We start from the raw sequence: 14704 nt of genomic DNA on the forward strand, positions 1-14704 counted from the left end.
TGATTACTTTCTGACCATATCATTACAGTTCGCCCAGTGGTCCTGGAGATATTTTGCTAACAGATAAACAGGGTTGACTCCAATGGTTAATGCCAAACGTTTTGTTAAATTTGTTAGCACTAACAGCGTGTGTTGGGAGTGACTCTCAGCTACCACCACACCAATTTTTTTAAATAAAATTCTGTAAAACTCAGAGAGTTATAATCATTTTTGTGTTTACTAAGGTTGATGAACTGCGGCAGCCATCTTGAATCAAATCGATTCCAAAAGTTAATCAGATGCAGATGTGCATTCAGTCACTAATTTCTGAGAATTTTGTTAAAATCCATGCAGTAGTTGATGGGATATTTTGCTAACAGACAAACAAGCACACATTATAATGCAGATCAAACAAGCAGATGTCATTTGTAACCTTTACAAACAGAACCCCAGCAGTGGCCCTCAGACAACAGACTTCCAGCTCTTACCAGGTATCTGAATGAAGGACCATCCGTGGCGAGGGTGCAGGGCCATCACCCCCCCGGGGCATTGTGGGTAGAAGGCGTTGGCCCTTGCACACCAATCCGACGCCAGTTCAGGGGAGCCATACAGGAAGCACTGCTTGTATATCAGCCCCCCTCCGCTGCGTGTCACTCGCCACTCGTACTCAGCGCTCCTGTCGGTGCAATAACGCTCCATGGGAACCGCCGTCACCTTGGAAACCAAAGATCATGTGTGAAATGACCACAACGGATTAAACAAAAATATTCTGAAGAACATCTGCTTCACATCTGCTACAACTTGAACAGATGAGAGCTCTGAAGATGCTCGCTGACTGCAGGTGAGATTCACTGACTCAGCAGGTTCTGCATCTGGTGTCTGTGTGTGGTGATGGTGGTGGAGGTGTGGGGGGGGGGGGAGACGAGGACGCAAACAACCCGTGCAAAAATCTCTCTTGGAAGCTCTGCTTGTTTTAAGTGAGGCTGAAAGGCACACACACACCCAGACACACACAGTTCCCAGATAAGACCGCCTCTTCGTTAGAGGCAACAGAAGCGACGCTCGCGGAGCTTCGGTCTTCTACTCCACGACCACCCAAACGCTCGCCTGCCTCAACACCGGCTGTCCGCGCAAACACAAACGAACTCGCCGGAGCGTCGTCCTCGGCGACGTGCGCTCACCTTGGGTGTGGCGGCTAACAGGAACTTGGGTGGCGGCGTGCGCTGACAGGGCCGGAGCACGGAGGTGGCCGTGCTTCTGCTGTGGATCCTTACGTCCCAGTGAGCCAACATGCCAGGACTGGAAGCTGTGAACACCAAATCCTGACAACAAATGCACAAAAACACACTTTTACTTGTGTTGTTCATCAACGTTAAAACTTGTGTTCAGCATTCCAGCTGCATCAGCTGCTCCACAACTCAGGTTTATTTGAATTTGGTCTAAAAAGAGCCATGAAAGAAAACAAGATAAACAAATTGTAGTGGAGGGGAAAAAAGCATCACAAACTAGAGAAATTACATCTCCTGCGAAAAAGCTGCAAGAATTCTTATTTCAGAAGAACTTGCTGAGAAACAGCTGAAATTAGCTAAAAAAAACATGCTGAAATGAAAGAACAAGCATGAATTAGCAGAAAGAACACATATTTGCTGAAATACGTTTAAATAAGCAGAAATCAACACAAAAATTAAGAAAGTAGCTAAAAAAGCTGAAATTAGCCAAAAATAAATAAAAAATAGCTCAAAAGTAGCTGAAAGGCAGAAAAAAGATTAAACTACCAGAGGGAAGTAGAAAGAGCTGAAATGAGTTAAAAAAATAAAAAGTGGAATTTGTTGAAAAAGTTTAAAATAGCATAAAACAGCTAGTAGCTGAAATAGCAGAAAAACAGGAAACTTACAGAAATAAGCTGAAAGGAGCATAACAAACTGGATTTAGCAGAAAAAAATTAGAAGTACAAAAATGGTGTAGTTAGCAGAAATAATCTGAAAGGAGAACAAAGCAGCTGAAAGAACAAGAGAGTGGCTGAAAATTTTGTCAATTTGCACAAGGAAGCTGAAATGTTCATGTTCATGTTTGTGCTGATGTTCAATATTTTATGTTATGAGTGCTTAGTGTATATTTAGTTGATGTTTTTCTTAGTTCATATCTTAGATGTCATTACTGTTTTTCTTAGACATTTTATTGTTGGATGTAACTGGGACCCCGTGTACATAATTTCGCTCCACCACATGTACCACATGAGGTGCGAATGACAATAAAGAAACTCTGACTCTGACTCTGACTCTGAAAGAAGCTGAAGCAGAACAAAATAAGAAAGGAGCAGTAAAATGTTGTGAACAGATGTAAAGATGTGAAGGATGTAAAATGAGCTCAATTCATTTTCTATGAGAAAAAAATGGCAGAAAAGGCTAAATATTTCAAAAAGCTAAAGTTGCACCAATACCAAGTCATAGCAGGATTGTCCTGAATGAGTTGAACGTTTTGATCAAATTTGTTGCAATAGCACAAAAATTGTGGAACGAGTAAGATGCCAAAAAACGTGCAGAAGAAAAACAGATCACAATAGAGTTCACACAACAAGCTGCAAAACAGGAAAATAAAATGGGGAGTGAAGGGGTTAATGAGTCTTGTGGTTTTTGCCTTTATGTTATATCCAAACACAGACGCAGAAAGAGCAATAATGTTGTTCCCCATAGTGTTCATTTGTCTGTAGCAATAATAAAACTCTAAGAAAGTATCGTAAATATTGAATGTACAAATTACAACCTTTTTGGGTAAACAAGATCCAAGATGGTGGCTACAGCCAGCTGACTACATGAAACTCCAAAACAGCTACAGTTCAGCCAGTTTTACAGCAATTAAGTTAAACATTGACATAGTTGTAGCTGAGCCTTGTCCCCAACGCATACTCTGAGGGTATCACGTTGCACCACATCTGTGCTTAAAATGTTGGCATTCATTGTTGGAACGTCTACAACTGTTTAACTTTTGGCGTCAACCCAATTCAAAATGGCTGCCACAGCTAAGCAACCTTAGCCAACAGAAAAAGTTGCTGTAACTTTTGTCATTTTTACAGATATTGAGATAAAATTTCACATGGCAGTAGCCGAGTCTAGAACAGATCGCACAAGAACCCGTGATGTCACATTTGACTAAAGTGGCTTCAACTCTGTCGCTTGTCTCCGTAAGAAGACCTTAATACCCACCTTATTCCTGGGGGCTCTACTGTATGAATGATTATGGATACAACTTCCTGTCAGACACAGGAAGTAGCAGTAAGCATTGGTTAACCACGGTAGCGGATCACGGACCGCGGCTTATTTGAAAGTAATTTACATTCAGTTGAGCAGATAAAACACAGTTTTTGTTTTGTTCACATGTATTTAACAAACATAAAGTTGACTAAAATAGCCTCGAGGAGTTCAGGTTGTTCTGTTTGCGGCTGCACCAACAACCAGACCAAACTAAATCAGTGGCGCTCTTGGCCACAACCACGCCTCTGCTCCTGCACGCTCAACAGCTGATCAGCCGTTCAACTACAGCAGGAAGTTTATCCTGCAGCAGTAAGGGCTGCACAAAGCTGCAAGAGGTGCTAAATACCGCAATTTAAAATAATTTATTTTAAATAGAAATTTCATGCCGAACCGTGCGGCTCATCCAACAATCAGCCAATTGCGTGTCACGTCCACTCTTATTTTGAAAAACCGCGATAGAGCGTATCCAAGATAAACGAACCGCGAAGCGGCGAGGGACTACTGTATTGTCCTGTTTGAGCTCTGACAGGTGGTGTTCCTACATGTTTAAATTAAATCCACAATGCTTGGACAAACTACATTAGCTCGTTCTGTTCACACACAAACAAACGCCTGTTCAGGTCCGCACCGAAAGTCGCGCCCAGAATTCACGCAAAGCATCATGGGGGGTAGGAATAAGGTGGATAACTCTGGCATGAAAGGCAGTGGGCGTTAAATAACCGACTTTACTCATTAAAAACATTTATTTAATACTTAAAAATAGTTCTGTAACATGCACGACTACTGCAGCTTATATGATTCAAGTCGTAAACAAATTAAATTTAGCAGTTTATCAGATCACATGATCTTTATATTTGGAGGGAACCAAATTTAGATTTTGTGGTTCTAGCTGAAGAGGTGATGATGAGTGAGCTTCCAGATGGGATGTTGAAGTGGTGTTTGGTGAGTCAGTGTGGTTACACAGCGCCATCTACAGGCAGGATGAAAAACAAAAACATTTTCTTGGATTAGTTGCAGAGCAAATATTGCTTCTCTAAGAAAGTCAATCTGGAGTCTTCCCATGAGCCGTGAACCACCTTTTACCACTTTGTCTAATAATACAAACAAACAAACAAAATGGTTGTTTAATGCAGCACCTCATAGAAATAAAATTCAAAGGTTAGAGAAGAGTCTCGTCTCAACAGGAGCGCCAGACAAGCTGAATGTCATACTGACCACGTCATTCATTCAGCCGGAGGAAGAGGAGCCACGAGTTCAGGTGGGGAGTCTCCAGGTGTCCACAACTTTCTGTTCTGAACTCGTTCTTTACATTTTTCTGCTTTTCCGTTGCTTTGCTCTGACGTGTGTGGCAGGGGGGGGGGGGGGGGTGAGGCAGCTGCAGAACTTGAGAGTGATGAGGCCAGCAGAGGAAGAAGAGGATGGAATTACCCCTGAAGCTTTTACCCCTGAGCCTTTTCCAAACCGACACAAAGTAAAAGAACTGCTGGAGGCAGAAATCTGGCCGCGATTACCCGTCTGCTGGGTCAGAACCTGATCGCATGTGTTCGGAATGCTTTTAGGTGAATTACTAACATTTTCTCTTGTCGGTTTGTTTATTTAATCGGACGCACACGCATGGTTAAAGTACACTCTTGCTGTTTACTCTAAAACGCAGCACGTCGTGGCAATATTACATTTACACCAAAAGCAACACAACTGATAAACCTTAGCAGATCCTGATAGATTAATTTATTGTTTTTGACTGGACAGCAAAACTGAGGCAAGCTGAAACTCGACCAGCAGACTTTCAGAAAACTAAAACTCCTACCGTCTAAAAGGAAGCTTGTGTCTGACAATTGTGCAGATATTGAGCGAACATTTGGAGCGGTAGTAGCCGAGAGTCATCCTCAATACACTAAGATCGTGTGAAAGGACGCCACCGAAGACATCGTTTACAAAGTTTGACCACAATGGCTACAACTCCATTGCTCCTCATCAAAAGATGACCCGAGTTTCAGGCTCTGGCATGAACGGCAGCAGGAGACGTGCCTGCCTTCAAAGAAAACAAGGCCTTTAATCGAACACGTTGTTTTGGCGAAGAAAACGTAAGCCGTGCACCTAACACCCTCATTAAATAATTAGGTGTGTGCTTCAGGGAGTCGTGTTCCCGTCAGTGTGAATCAGAGCGAGATCTGATAAATCCCCACAAATACCTCCGGGTCATTTGACACGAATGTTGATTGAACACTTTCCCGTCGCACTAAACACTTCCTGTCCGTTCGTTCGGCTTTTTGCCTCCTTTAGAGCCTGTCTTCGAGGAGCTGTTTAAATGATTTCAGCAGAATTATTATTCTACGTGTCCAAGTGGAATGCTGCGGCTATGAAGACATTTAATGGGACAAAGTCAGGATTACTGGATCACGAAGCTGCAGAGGGTTTTAGGTTCCAAACTGTATCCCAGAGAAGGCACGCTGTGTGGCCGAACACTGCCCGATGCTTTAGGGAGCATTTCAGTATCATTGTTTTGGTGTACATATGTTTTCTTTTATATTTTATTTGCACCTTTATGCCGAAGCAAGTTCAGAGTCTATGAATCCTGTTCATTGGCAATGGCAGTAATAAACAGAGTCTGAATCAACACATGCCACCCTGCTGAACTACTTCTTCACTGCTGCTGTCAGAGTTTTAACGAGTTGATAGGAGATCATATCTCTACGGTTTTAGCTTCTTTCCATTGGCTCCCTGTTATTCCTTCTAACCTACAAAGTCCTCAACAACCTAGCTCCATCTTATATTACAGATGTTATTGTTCCGCATTTTCCTAACAGAGCACTTTGCTCTCAGGCTGCAGGTTTACTTGTGGTTCCTTGAGTTTACAAAACCAGAATGGGAGGAAGATCTTCCAGTTATCAGGCTCCCGTCTTGTGGAAGCAACTTCCAGTTTCTGTCCGTGAGACTGACACATTGTCCAGTTTTAAGACTGGGCTTAAGACTTTCCTTTTTGATAAATCCTATAGTTAGGGTCAGCTTGGGTTTTGTCAGCAGTCCGGCCACGGCGCCCTTCCAGTTCTTTTTGTGCCCAGGTGGAGAGGAAACTCACACAACTCAGTAAAATCAAGAGAGGTAAATTCTTTTTACTATTTTATGTCGATAAGGCAAGAAAAATAACAAGCTCAGCGCCGAGGCGTCCGTCCAACCCGTCGCAACCCAGAACCCCATGCAAAAGAACACCCCAGCTTATGTTAACCCTTGGCTCCGCCTTCACATCCAGGCGGGCACAGCCTATCAGAGTGTATCAGTGGGGTGACTATGTGCGACCTCACCGGTCTTATCGGTTTCTGATGGTGGATAACACTAGGGTAATGTGCAAATTTAAATGTTGGAAGCAAGCTAAAACAAAAATGACTCATCGGGTGCTGACCCTGGGATCGCTCGTTGTGAGCAGCTGAGACTGGTCTGATCCAGTCCAAACCAGGTTATGAGTCAGAGTAGACCAGACCAGGCGTCAAGCAAGGTTAAACTTCTAACAGTTTCCTGAGCTGTCCCTTAGTTATGCTGCTATAGGCTTAGACTGCTGGAGGACAAACTGACCACATTTCTTCACTCTGTGCTGTCTTTATTTACTCTACCTGTTTGTGTTTGTAATTATTTCTAACCTTAACATGTTTTTTTGTCTTCCCTCCTATAGAAAGTACTCCTGGACCTGCCATTCTACGTTTGTTTCTTCTTCCTGTCCTTTCTAAACTACTGGAGAAAATAGTCGAGTCCCAGTTGAAGTGCTTCCTGGAAGGTCACACCATTTTAGAGCTATTCCAATCTGGCTTTAAACCTCTCCACAGCAATGAAACTGCCCTGCTGAAGGTCTTTAATGACATCTTCAGATTCACAGATACCAGTGATTCTGTGCTGCTTGTCCTATTGGACCCCACAGCCGCCTTTGACACCATCGACCATGAGATCCTCATTGCTAGGTTGGAGCAGTGGGTGGGCATCACAGGATCAGCCCTCAATTGGTTCAGATCTTACCTCGCTGACAGATCCTTTTGTGTCTCCATCAAGGATTTTAGTTCTGCAGAGGCAGAGCTTAAATGGGGGGTTCCACAGGGGTCCATCCTGGGTCCCCTCCTATTCTCTTTATACCTGCTGCCGCTCGGTGCTATTTTCCGGAAACATAACATGCCCTTCCACTTCTATGCCGATGACTGTCAAATTTACTTCCCCTAAGACACAATGGTACATGCTCTATTCAACTGCTGCTCGACTGCCTGGCTGACATCAGGGACTGGATGGCTTTAAATTTCTTAAGTTTCAATGAAAAGAAGTCTGAAGTCATGTTGTTCCCTCCCAACGACACGATCACAAACCACTGCATCGACCTCTCCGCTCTAACCCTGTCAGAAAAACAAAGAGTCACTAATCTGGGTGTGATAATGGACCCTTCCCTGAAACTTAACAATCATGTAAACATGATTGTTAAATCATGCTTCTTCCAACTGAGGCGGCTGTCTAAACTGAAGCCCATATTGTCCAAAAATAACTTGGAGACAGTAATACATGCATTCATTACATCTAGGCTTGATCACTGCAATTCACTCCTGTTTGGTATCAGTCAGACCTCCATTGCACGACTACAACTGGTCCAGAATGCAGCAGACCGATTTTTAACCAGTACAGGCAAAAGAGAGCACATTACACCAGTTTTGGCCTCACTGCACTGGTTACCGGTTCACTTTCGAATCCAGTTCAAAAATACTCGTGTATGTCTACAAATCACTGAACAGTGTCGCCCCCCCCATCTCTCTGATCTGCTACAACTGTATGTCCCACCACGTTCCCTGAGGTCAGCGGACCAGTTGCTCCTCACAGTTCCAGGAACTCGTCTTAAGCGCAGAGGTGACAGGGCCTTCTCTGTAGCAGGACCAAGACTCTGGAAAGAGTTACCTCTGCTTGTCAGACTGGCCCCCTCCCTCTCGGTTTTCAAGTCCCGTTTAAAAACCCACTACTATTCGGTGGCTTTCAACACCAGATGATCTGTGTTTTGATCCTGTATGCTCCACACTGGTTTGTCGTCATTATCTGCATTGTTTTTATGTCTGTATTCTGATTTACCTCATTTTGTATTTTGCTTTGTGTGTTACCTGTTGTTTTGTCTGTACAGCACTTTGGTTGGCTTTGTCGCTGTTTTAAGTGCTTTATAAATAAAGTGGTAAGGTATGGTTTCAAACTCCATCCAGTTGAAGCAGATGGCCACTCGTCCTGAGCCTGGTCCTGCTGGAGGTTTCTTCCTGTTAAAAGGGAGTTTTTCCTTTCCACTGTTGCCACTGTGCTTGCTCAGGATGGGAGACTGCGACGAAGTGAAGATTCAATGCATCTGCTGGCTTCCTTAGATAGATAACTTTACTAACTGGCTTTTTTCATGCATGTGAATGTTTCTGTTCAGTGCCCTGAGACGACTTCTGTTGTGACTTGGTGCTTTATAAATAAACTGAACTGAAGTTTCTAACATTGAAGGCTGCTGGAGATTCTCTCGCTTTAACACTGCAGCCTGTGTGTCTTGACTTACCTGCATGACGGGGCTGGTTTGCATGTTGGGGAAGGTGATCGATCTGTCGAGCCACAAAATCAAGCCTCTGCGAGACAGATGTGCCCCCCTGGGCTCTGACTTCACCCCACACCCTTCGTCCTGGCTGAACAGGCGCTGGTAGTAGAGCCGGTACGCAGCTTTCAGTGATAGAAAAAGAGCTAACCATCTGTGAGAGAAAAATAAGCCTCAGAAAAATAAATTTAAAACAAAGAACCAATAAGTTTGTTCTTCGGTGTTTGAGATGTAAAGAAGCAAACACCCACCTGACTAAAGTGCCTTGCAACATCACGTTGGACATCTCAGCTGGTGACACGTCGATAAAACGCAAGAAGGAGAAGCAGCTTCCTTTGTCGTCGTCTGAAACCGTTAAAGGGACACGAATAAGGAGGACTGATCAAAAGATCCAATAAGAAACAGAAGAAACTGTATTTTTTGTGTGTTTTACCCTTTCTGTGAAAAAGAGACTGCTGGATGTGATGTGGAGAGAAGGGAGACAGCAGCACTTGAAGTAATCTGAGACAGACGAGCAGAGGTGCACAGAGTTAGAGCACAAAAATCTAAGTTCCAGGACAACGGACAGAGCCAGGGATCCGATTCTAGTTTAATCCACAAAATTCCTACAATTAAAGCTAAACGTTGTAATAACAGCCTCAAAAGGAGAACCATTATCTGAAGGAAAAGAAGAACAGATGTAACGCTCTTTAAACAGCAACTTCAGACATAAACCTTCTGATGTTGGTTAAAACCAAGAACTTACTTGTTCTTGGTCCGGTTGTGTTCGTGCAGGAGGCCGTGACGGTACAGGAACTTTGGCATGACGTAGGGCTTGAGGGACATGTGGAAAGGAGAGCGTGTCTCCTGACGCTCAAACAAGTCAGGGTGGTTGCACACCTGCGCAAACAAAACATTATAGTCACAAAGGGTGCCAGCGTTACGACTCACCCAGTGCTGTCAGTTTGTGGGGAACTGAAAACTAACGGGACAACAAAACGTCTGCCGCCGTTTCTACCTTCCTGAACTGCATGACCAGGTTCATGAGCGAGGACGTGGTGCTGTGGGCCTGCTGGGCCGTCCCCATGGAGGACTGCAGCAGATCCTCGATGGAGATCTTGTTCCTTAGAGCCTGATAGAGCAACCTCTGCCGGGTCGTCAGCTGGCAGTAGGTCAGGATCTCGATCTGCAGAAGGACAGAGATAAAAGTAGATTTTAAAAAAAGCAATTCTAATTTTTTTAGAAGAATTCTTTGCTGCTTCACATTTATCTGGACATAAATAAGACCTACAGAATCAGGTAATACGACTAGGTCGAGCAACTATTCCACTTTGAGCTTGTTGTTCCTTGACGAATTATAAGAAAGTTGATCAGCAGCATTATGTTTTACAGTTATAGTATAAATAAAGTCCATGCTCATTCAGTACTAGAGTTTTAAGTTACAAACTATAATCAACAAAATTGGCTCTAAAATCATTTAATTCTACCAACAAGTGTACAAAAACACACGATTTTCCACCATATCTTTATTTATTAAAGCCACAATGAAACGGGTGAAAAACCAAGTCAGTCTTTGCTGTTTCTAGAGGATGCAAGAGTGAGAGCATTAGCTCAGTGCTGCTGATCAAATACACCAGATTAACTGCTCACCATCAGTGTGAGGGCCTGCCTACAGAAAGCCTAGCAGGCGTTCTATTGCTGTTTGTTAACACAATGCCAAGAAGGAAAGGCATCAGTAATAACCTCAGAGAGGCAACTATTTCTGTTTATCTATCTGTGGAGGGTTAAAAAAACACTTTCAAACTATTCGGAGTCCATTATTCTGCAGTAAAAAAAAAAAAAAAATCACAAGTGGGAAATATTTAAGCTAATTGTTGATCTTTTCTGGAGTGGACATTCCATCAAATTAAACCCAATGTCAGATTGTGCAATGCTTAAAACTAAATAAATACCCAAGAACTCCAGCTGAGTCTCTCCAGGCCACAGTTAGCAGGTTAAAAGTTAAAGTCTATAACAGGACAATTAGAGAAAGACTGGACATGTTTGGATTATTTGGAAAGGTTGCCAAGAGAAACTCTGTCCTCTCTTTAAAAAACAAAACAAAACATGGCAGCAGGACTTTGGTTTATACGCTGCATCTGTAACGAAACACAAGATTTCTGGATTCATTCCTTTTGGACAGAGGAGACCAAAGTAAAAATGTTTACCCATGATGCACAGTAACATGGTTGGGGAAAAAAAAAAGGCCAAACAGCATATCAGCACAAATATGTTTCAATAAGGTTCAAGCACGGTGGTGGAGGAGTGATGATTTGGGCTTGTTTTGCTGCTTGTTTAAAATCGGGTCACAATGCAACAGAACAATGATCCAAACAAAGCAGCACATCTACAAAAAAACAACTGGAGGAGCAAAGAATCAAAGTGTAATTAGCCGGTAATTTAGACCAATATAGACGTTTGAGGACCTAACGATATCGGTAGTAATTGTCCCATTATGCGCAGATATAAGCCAGTGTTTCCCCTACCATTATACAAGCAGGGCACCCCGCCCGACGTAGCACTACGCTTCTCCTCCTACCCCCACCCACTTCGACAAATACCAGCAGCAATGTAGCGCTAAGCTACTGTGCAACACAGATGTGACTCAGTTCCCCCCCTCCTCTGACAATTACTGGCAGCAACGTAGCACTAAGCTAACGTGCAACACAGACGTGACACCATCCCCGGTCAACCCCCCCAAAAAGTAGGAGCGCCCTGCCAAGGAAACGGTTCTAGCTGTTCTAACTTCGAATTTTCACCCTTAAAATGCTGGAACCAGCAGTAATTGTACAATGTATCCAGCAGAGGGCACATGAAGACTACTAGTCTGGCCTTTACTTAAGTTTCACTTTCAGCACAGCCGAAGCAGGGAGCAAATGTGTAGCGTATTTTGCTGAACAGAGCATGGTAAATTTATTTTAACTGATCTGCAAAACAAATCGACAATAATAAATCCTATTCAATCCTCCCCAACCGGCTTGTCATTAGCTACATACCATACTTATCAAGTTAGCAAGCTAATGTTTAGATAACCTAGCATAGGCTGTTGCCTTGTAAAATTTTATCCAGAACAATAAATATAACGTAGAGGTAAATATATATCAGTGTTAGTAACGTTATCGTTGTTGTCCTCCATGAAATGCATTGTTTGTCTGAAATCTTTACTTCTCTGCAAAGAAAAATAAACTCTGCTGTGGTCCAATACTAACTAGGCCTTCACCATACGTGACTGACTGTTTAAACAATGAACAGGGAGATACGTTTCTTTAATTTATATTTTTGTAACCCACTTGATACAGTAACTTTATGATGATTAATAGAGGACATAAAATGTGAAAGCATGTAAGGAAGACTGTTTTTATGCCCAGTGCACCACTTTTAAACCTAGAGTGGAACTACGTATAGCGTGGATCTGATTAGCTTAGCTTCATGGTTGCTAACAGTCGCGCTAAATAACCAAGCCCCGCTCCACACGCTGTTCTCTTAGATTCTTGGAGGTGGACAAAGCTCATAATTTTTCAACCATTATATTGGTTATCAGTGGTCGCCTTTCCCTCCCAATATCGGTATTGGCGATAGCCAAAATTTCCATATATATTGGGATCTAGTTGTAATGGTCCAGTTAAAGGCTAGATCTAAGCTGCCTGAAATGTTAGCAGAGCTGCAAACATCAATGAAATGAAGGAATGTTGTAAGAAAAAGTGGGCCAAAATTGCTCCACAACCCAGTAAGACTGAAAAAGTCAGACATCCAGAGAGTCAAGAAAGTTGTTTTCAATTTTTTACACAGATTTTTCATTTAGGGTTTGCTTTTATTATTAAAGACATGATGGAGTCTGTTGTGTGTTTTTGTACTTTTGAGCTTAGACTTGAATAATGTAAAAAAAAAACAATGATTTTTACTACGTTTCGGTGAATAAAACCCTAGGATTTTATAGAAGGGTGGACTTTCATTTCCCACCACAGTTTGCTTTTTGCCGTGAATTTCATACATAAATTCCTGAGCACAGCGTTCACACCCCACATTCCTAAAAAGAAACGCACACATTAACCTAGATGTTTTTATATACCGTCACTCTCAATGAAGCAGTGACAGTGATCGGCAACGATCCGTTCCATCCAAACCAGCAGTGGGAACCCTGCGTGAACTTCACCCCGTTAGTCTTGGCTTTAAAATGTTAGCAAAACAAAAGAAAGCCACCGAGTGTGGAGAAGCCAAGGAAATGAGATGGCAGGGCTGCATGTGGGTGCAGAGGAAAGAGAACGACACAGATGTGGGGGAGTTGTGAACTCTGCCTTTCTTCTGATGCTACACTCCAGCAGTGAGTGAGGACGTGCTGGGACAGCAGGAGTCCAACATCTGTCAGTGGACCTGACAGCACAGGAGTCCATCACAGGCTCATTTAAATTACAATGTGTCAGTGAGTTGAGGCAAAGAGACAGACCTAACACAAGAATTGCTAACAAATGATAAAACTGCAATAATGCACTTTTAATTTAGAGTTTTAATACAAAAAAAACAACAAATGGTGAAAAAATAAGTGTTAGTTGTGAGATATTGACATATTTCTGCAGATTTTCCATCCACAACTCAAGATTTCTGTTTTATAGAACAAGAAGTTTGTTCTGCAAGTGCAGAGCGGAAAGGTTGTTTCCCTACTTTGTCCGAGAGCTCATTCTCCACGTCCTTCTTGATCCTGCGAAGCATGAAGGGCTTGAGAATCATGTGCAATCTGGAGAGTTGATCTGGAAAGACAAAAAAGCACGCGGGTTTTAGCTGTACGACATATTACATGCAACACTGAGCAGGAATAAAACATCAGCGCTGGACAAAACACAAAAAAATACAAATTCAAATATCAGTCAGAAGATTAGAAGAAGGGAGGGGAGGTGTGTGTGTGGAGGGGTGTTTGCGGCACTCCTCACTCTCGTCGATGGCAGACTTGTTTTCAGCGTGGCTCTCGATGTCCCTGGAGAACCATTCGTTAAACTCTTCATGGGAATCGAACAACGTGGGCATGATGAAGTGCAGCAGGGCCCACAGCTGGGAAAAACAGGAACGACAGAGTTAATAACAGCTCTGATAAACACACACTCATCCAAACTCACACACACACACACACACACACACACACCTCGGCCATCGTGTTCTGGATGGGCGTTCCGGTCAGCAGGAGTCTGTTTCGACACTGAAACTGCAGAAGGATCTTCCATCGAACACTAGAAGAAAAACAAGAGATCCGCACACAACTCCTTATACGCCCGTCGACAAAAACTTATACAGCAATCTACAACAATGGCCTTGTTTTAACTTTGACCTTGATTTGTGACCTTGACCTTGGAGCTGGAGTAATGAAAACTGTACACGACACCATCTAGTGATGTTTCATTAGATTATCTTGCGCGGATCAGAAGTTACAGGCGGGACATGAGAACGTTTGCAGACAGATAATACGTCCTGCCTTTGACTGAGGCGTTTAAAAAGCAGAAGTTTAGATCTTGATCCAATGACCAAATCCAAATACTCATCATCAGCAAGAAACAGTTAAATCCACCATGCAAATTATAAACCACCTGTAGACTTAAAAATTAAACATTTAGAAATATCTTCAGCGTGAGCATGCAGATTTTGACCAAGCTTTAGAAACTGCTAAGAATGATGAAGAATCGTATTATTTTCTCTTATTTGTGTGTGTGTGGGAGGGGGGGGGGAGTAAATGATAATTGTGCTGAACTACAAGCAAAACTATCAACAGAAACGAATAAGGAATACCAGAAAAATGTAGATTTTCACAGAAAATGCAATCTGAATGCTCAATGACTGCAGAGATTTGTTGAAGAAGCTGAAACTTACTAGTTCAAGGTAAAAAAGGCAGAATATC

The 14704-nt window shown here is 42.8% G+C and overlaps 1 protein-coding gene across 1 annotated transcript in view; it reads right to left on the bottom strand.

The window, feature by feature from the left end:
• Positions 1-14704, bottom strand: part of ino80 (INO80 complex ATPase subunit) — a 52244-nt gene that overhangs the window by 27094 nt on the left and 10446 nt on the right. The window contains exons 16-25 of the mRNA XM_037685788.1: positions 13958-14042; positions 13749-13866; positions 13483-13568; positions 9803-9970; positions 9551-9684; positions 9239-9306; positions 9057-9150; positions 8773-8959; positions 1161-1301; positions 468-693 (exon numbers count right to left, since the gene is read on the bottom strand). Coding sequence (XP_037541716.1) covers positions 468-693; positions 1161-1301; positions 8773-8959; positions 9057-9150; positions 9239-9306; positions 9551-9684; positions 9803-9970; positions 13483-13568; positions 13749-13866; positions 13958-14042 — 1307 coding nt within the window. The remainder of the gene's footprint in view (positions 1-467; positions 694-1160; positions 1302-8772; positions 8960-9056; positions 9151-9238; positions 9307-9550; positions 9685-9802; positions 9971-13482; positions 13569-13748; positions 13867-13957; positions 14043-14704) is intronic.

The sequence above is a fragment of the Nematolebias whitei genome, chromosome 12, assembly GCF_014905685.2.
Source record: "Nematolebias whitei isolate Nwh7 chromosome 12, NemWhi1, whole genome shotgun sequence".
Lineage (NCBI taxonomy): Eukaryota > Metazoa > Chordata > Actinopteri > Cyprinodontiformes > Rivulidae > Nematolebias > Nematolebias whitei.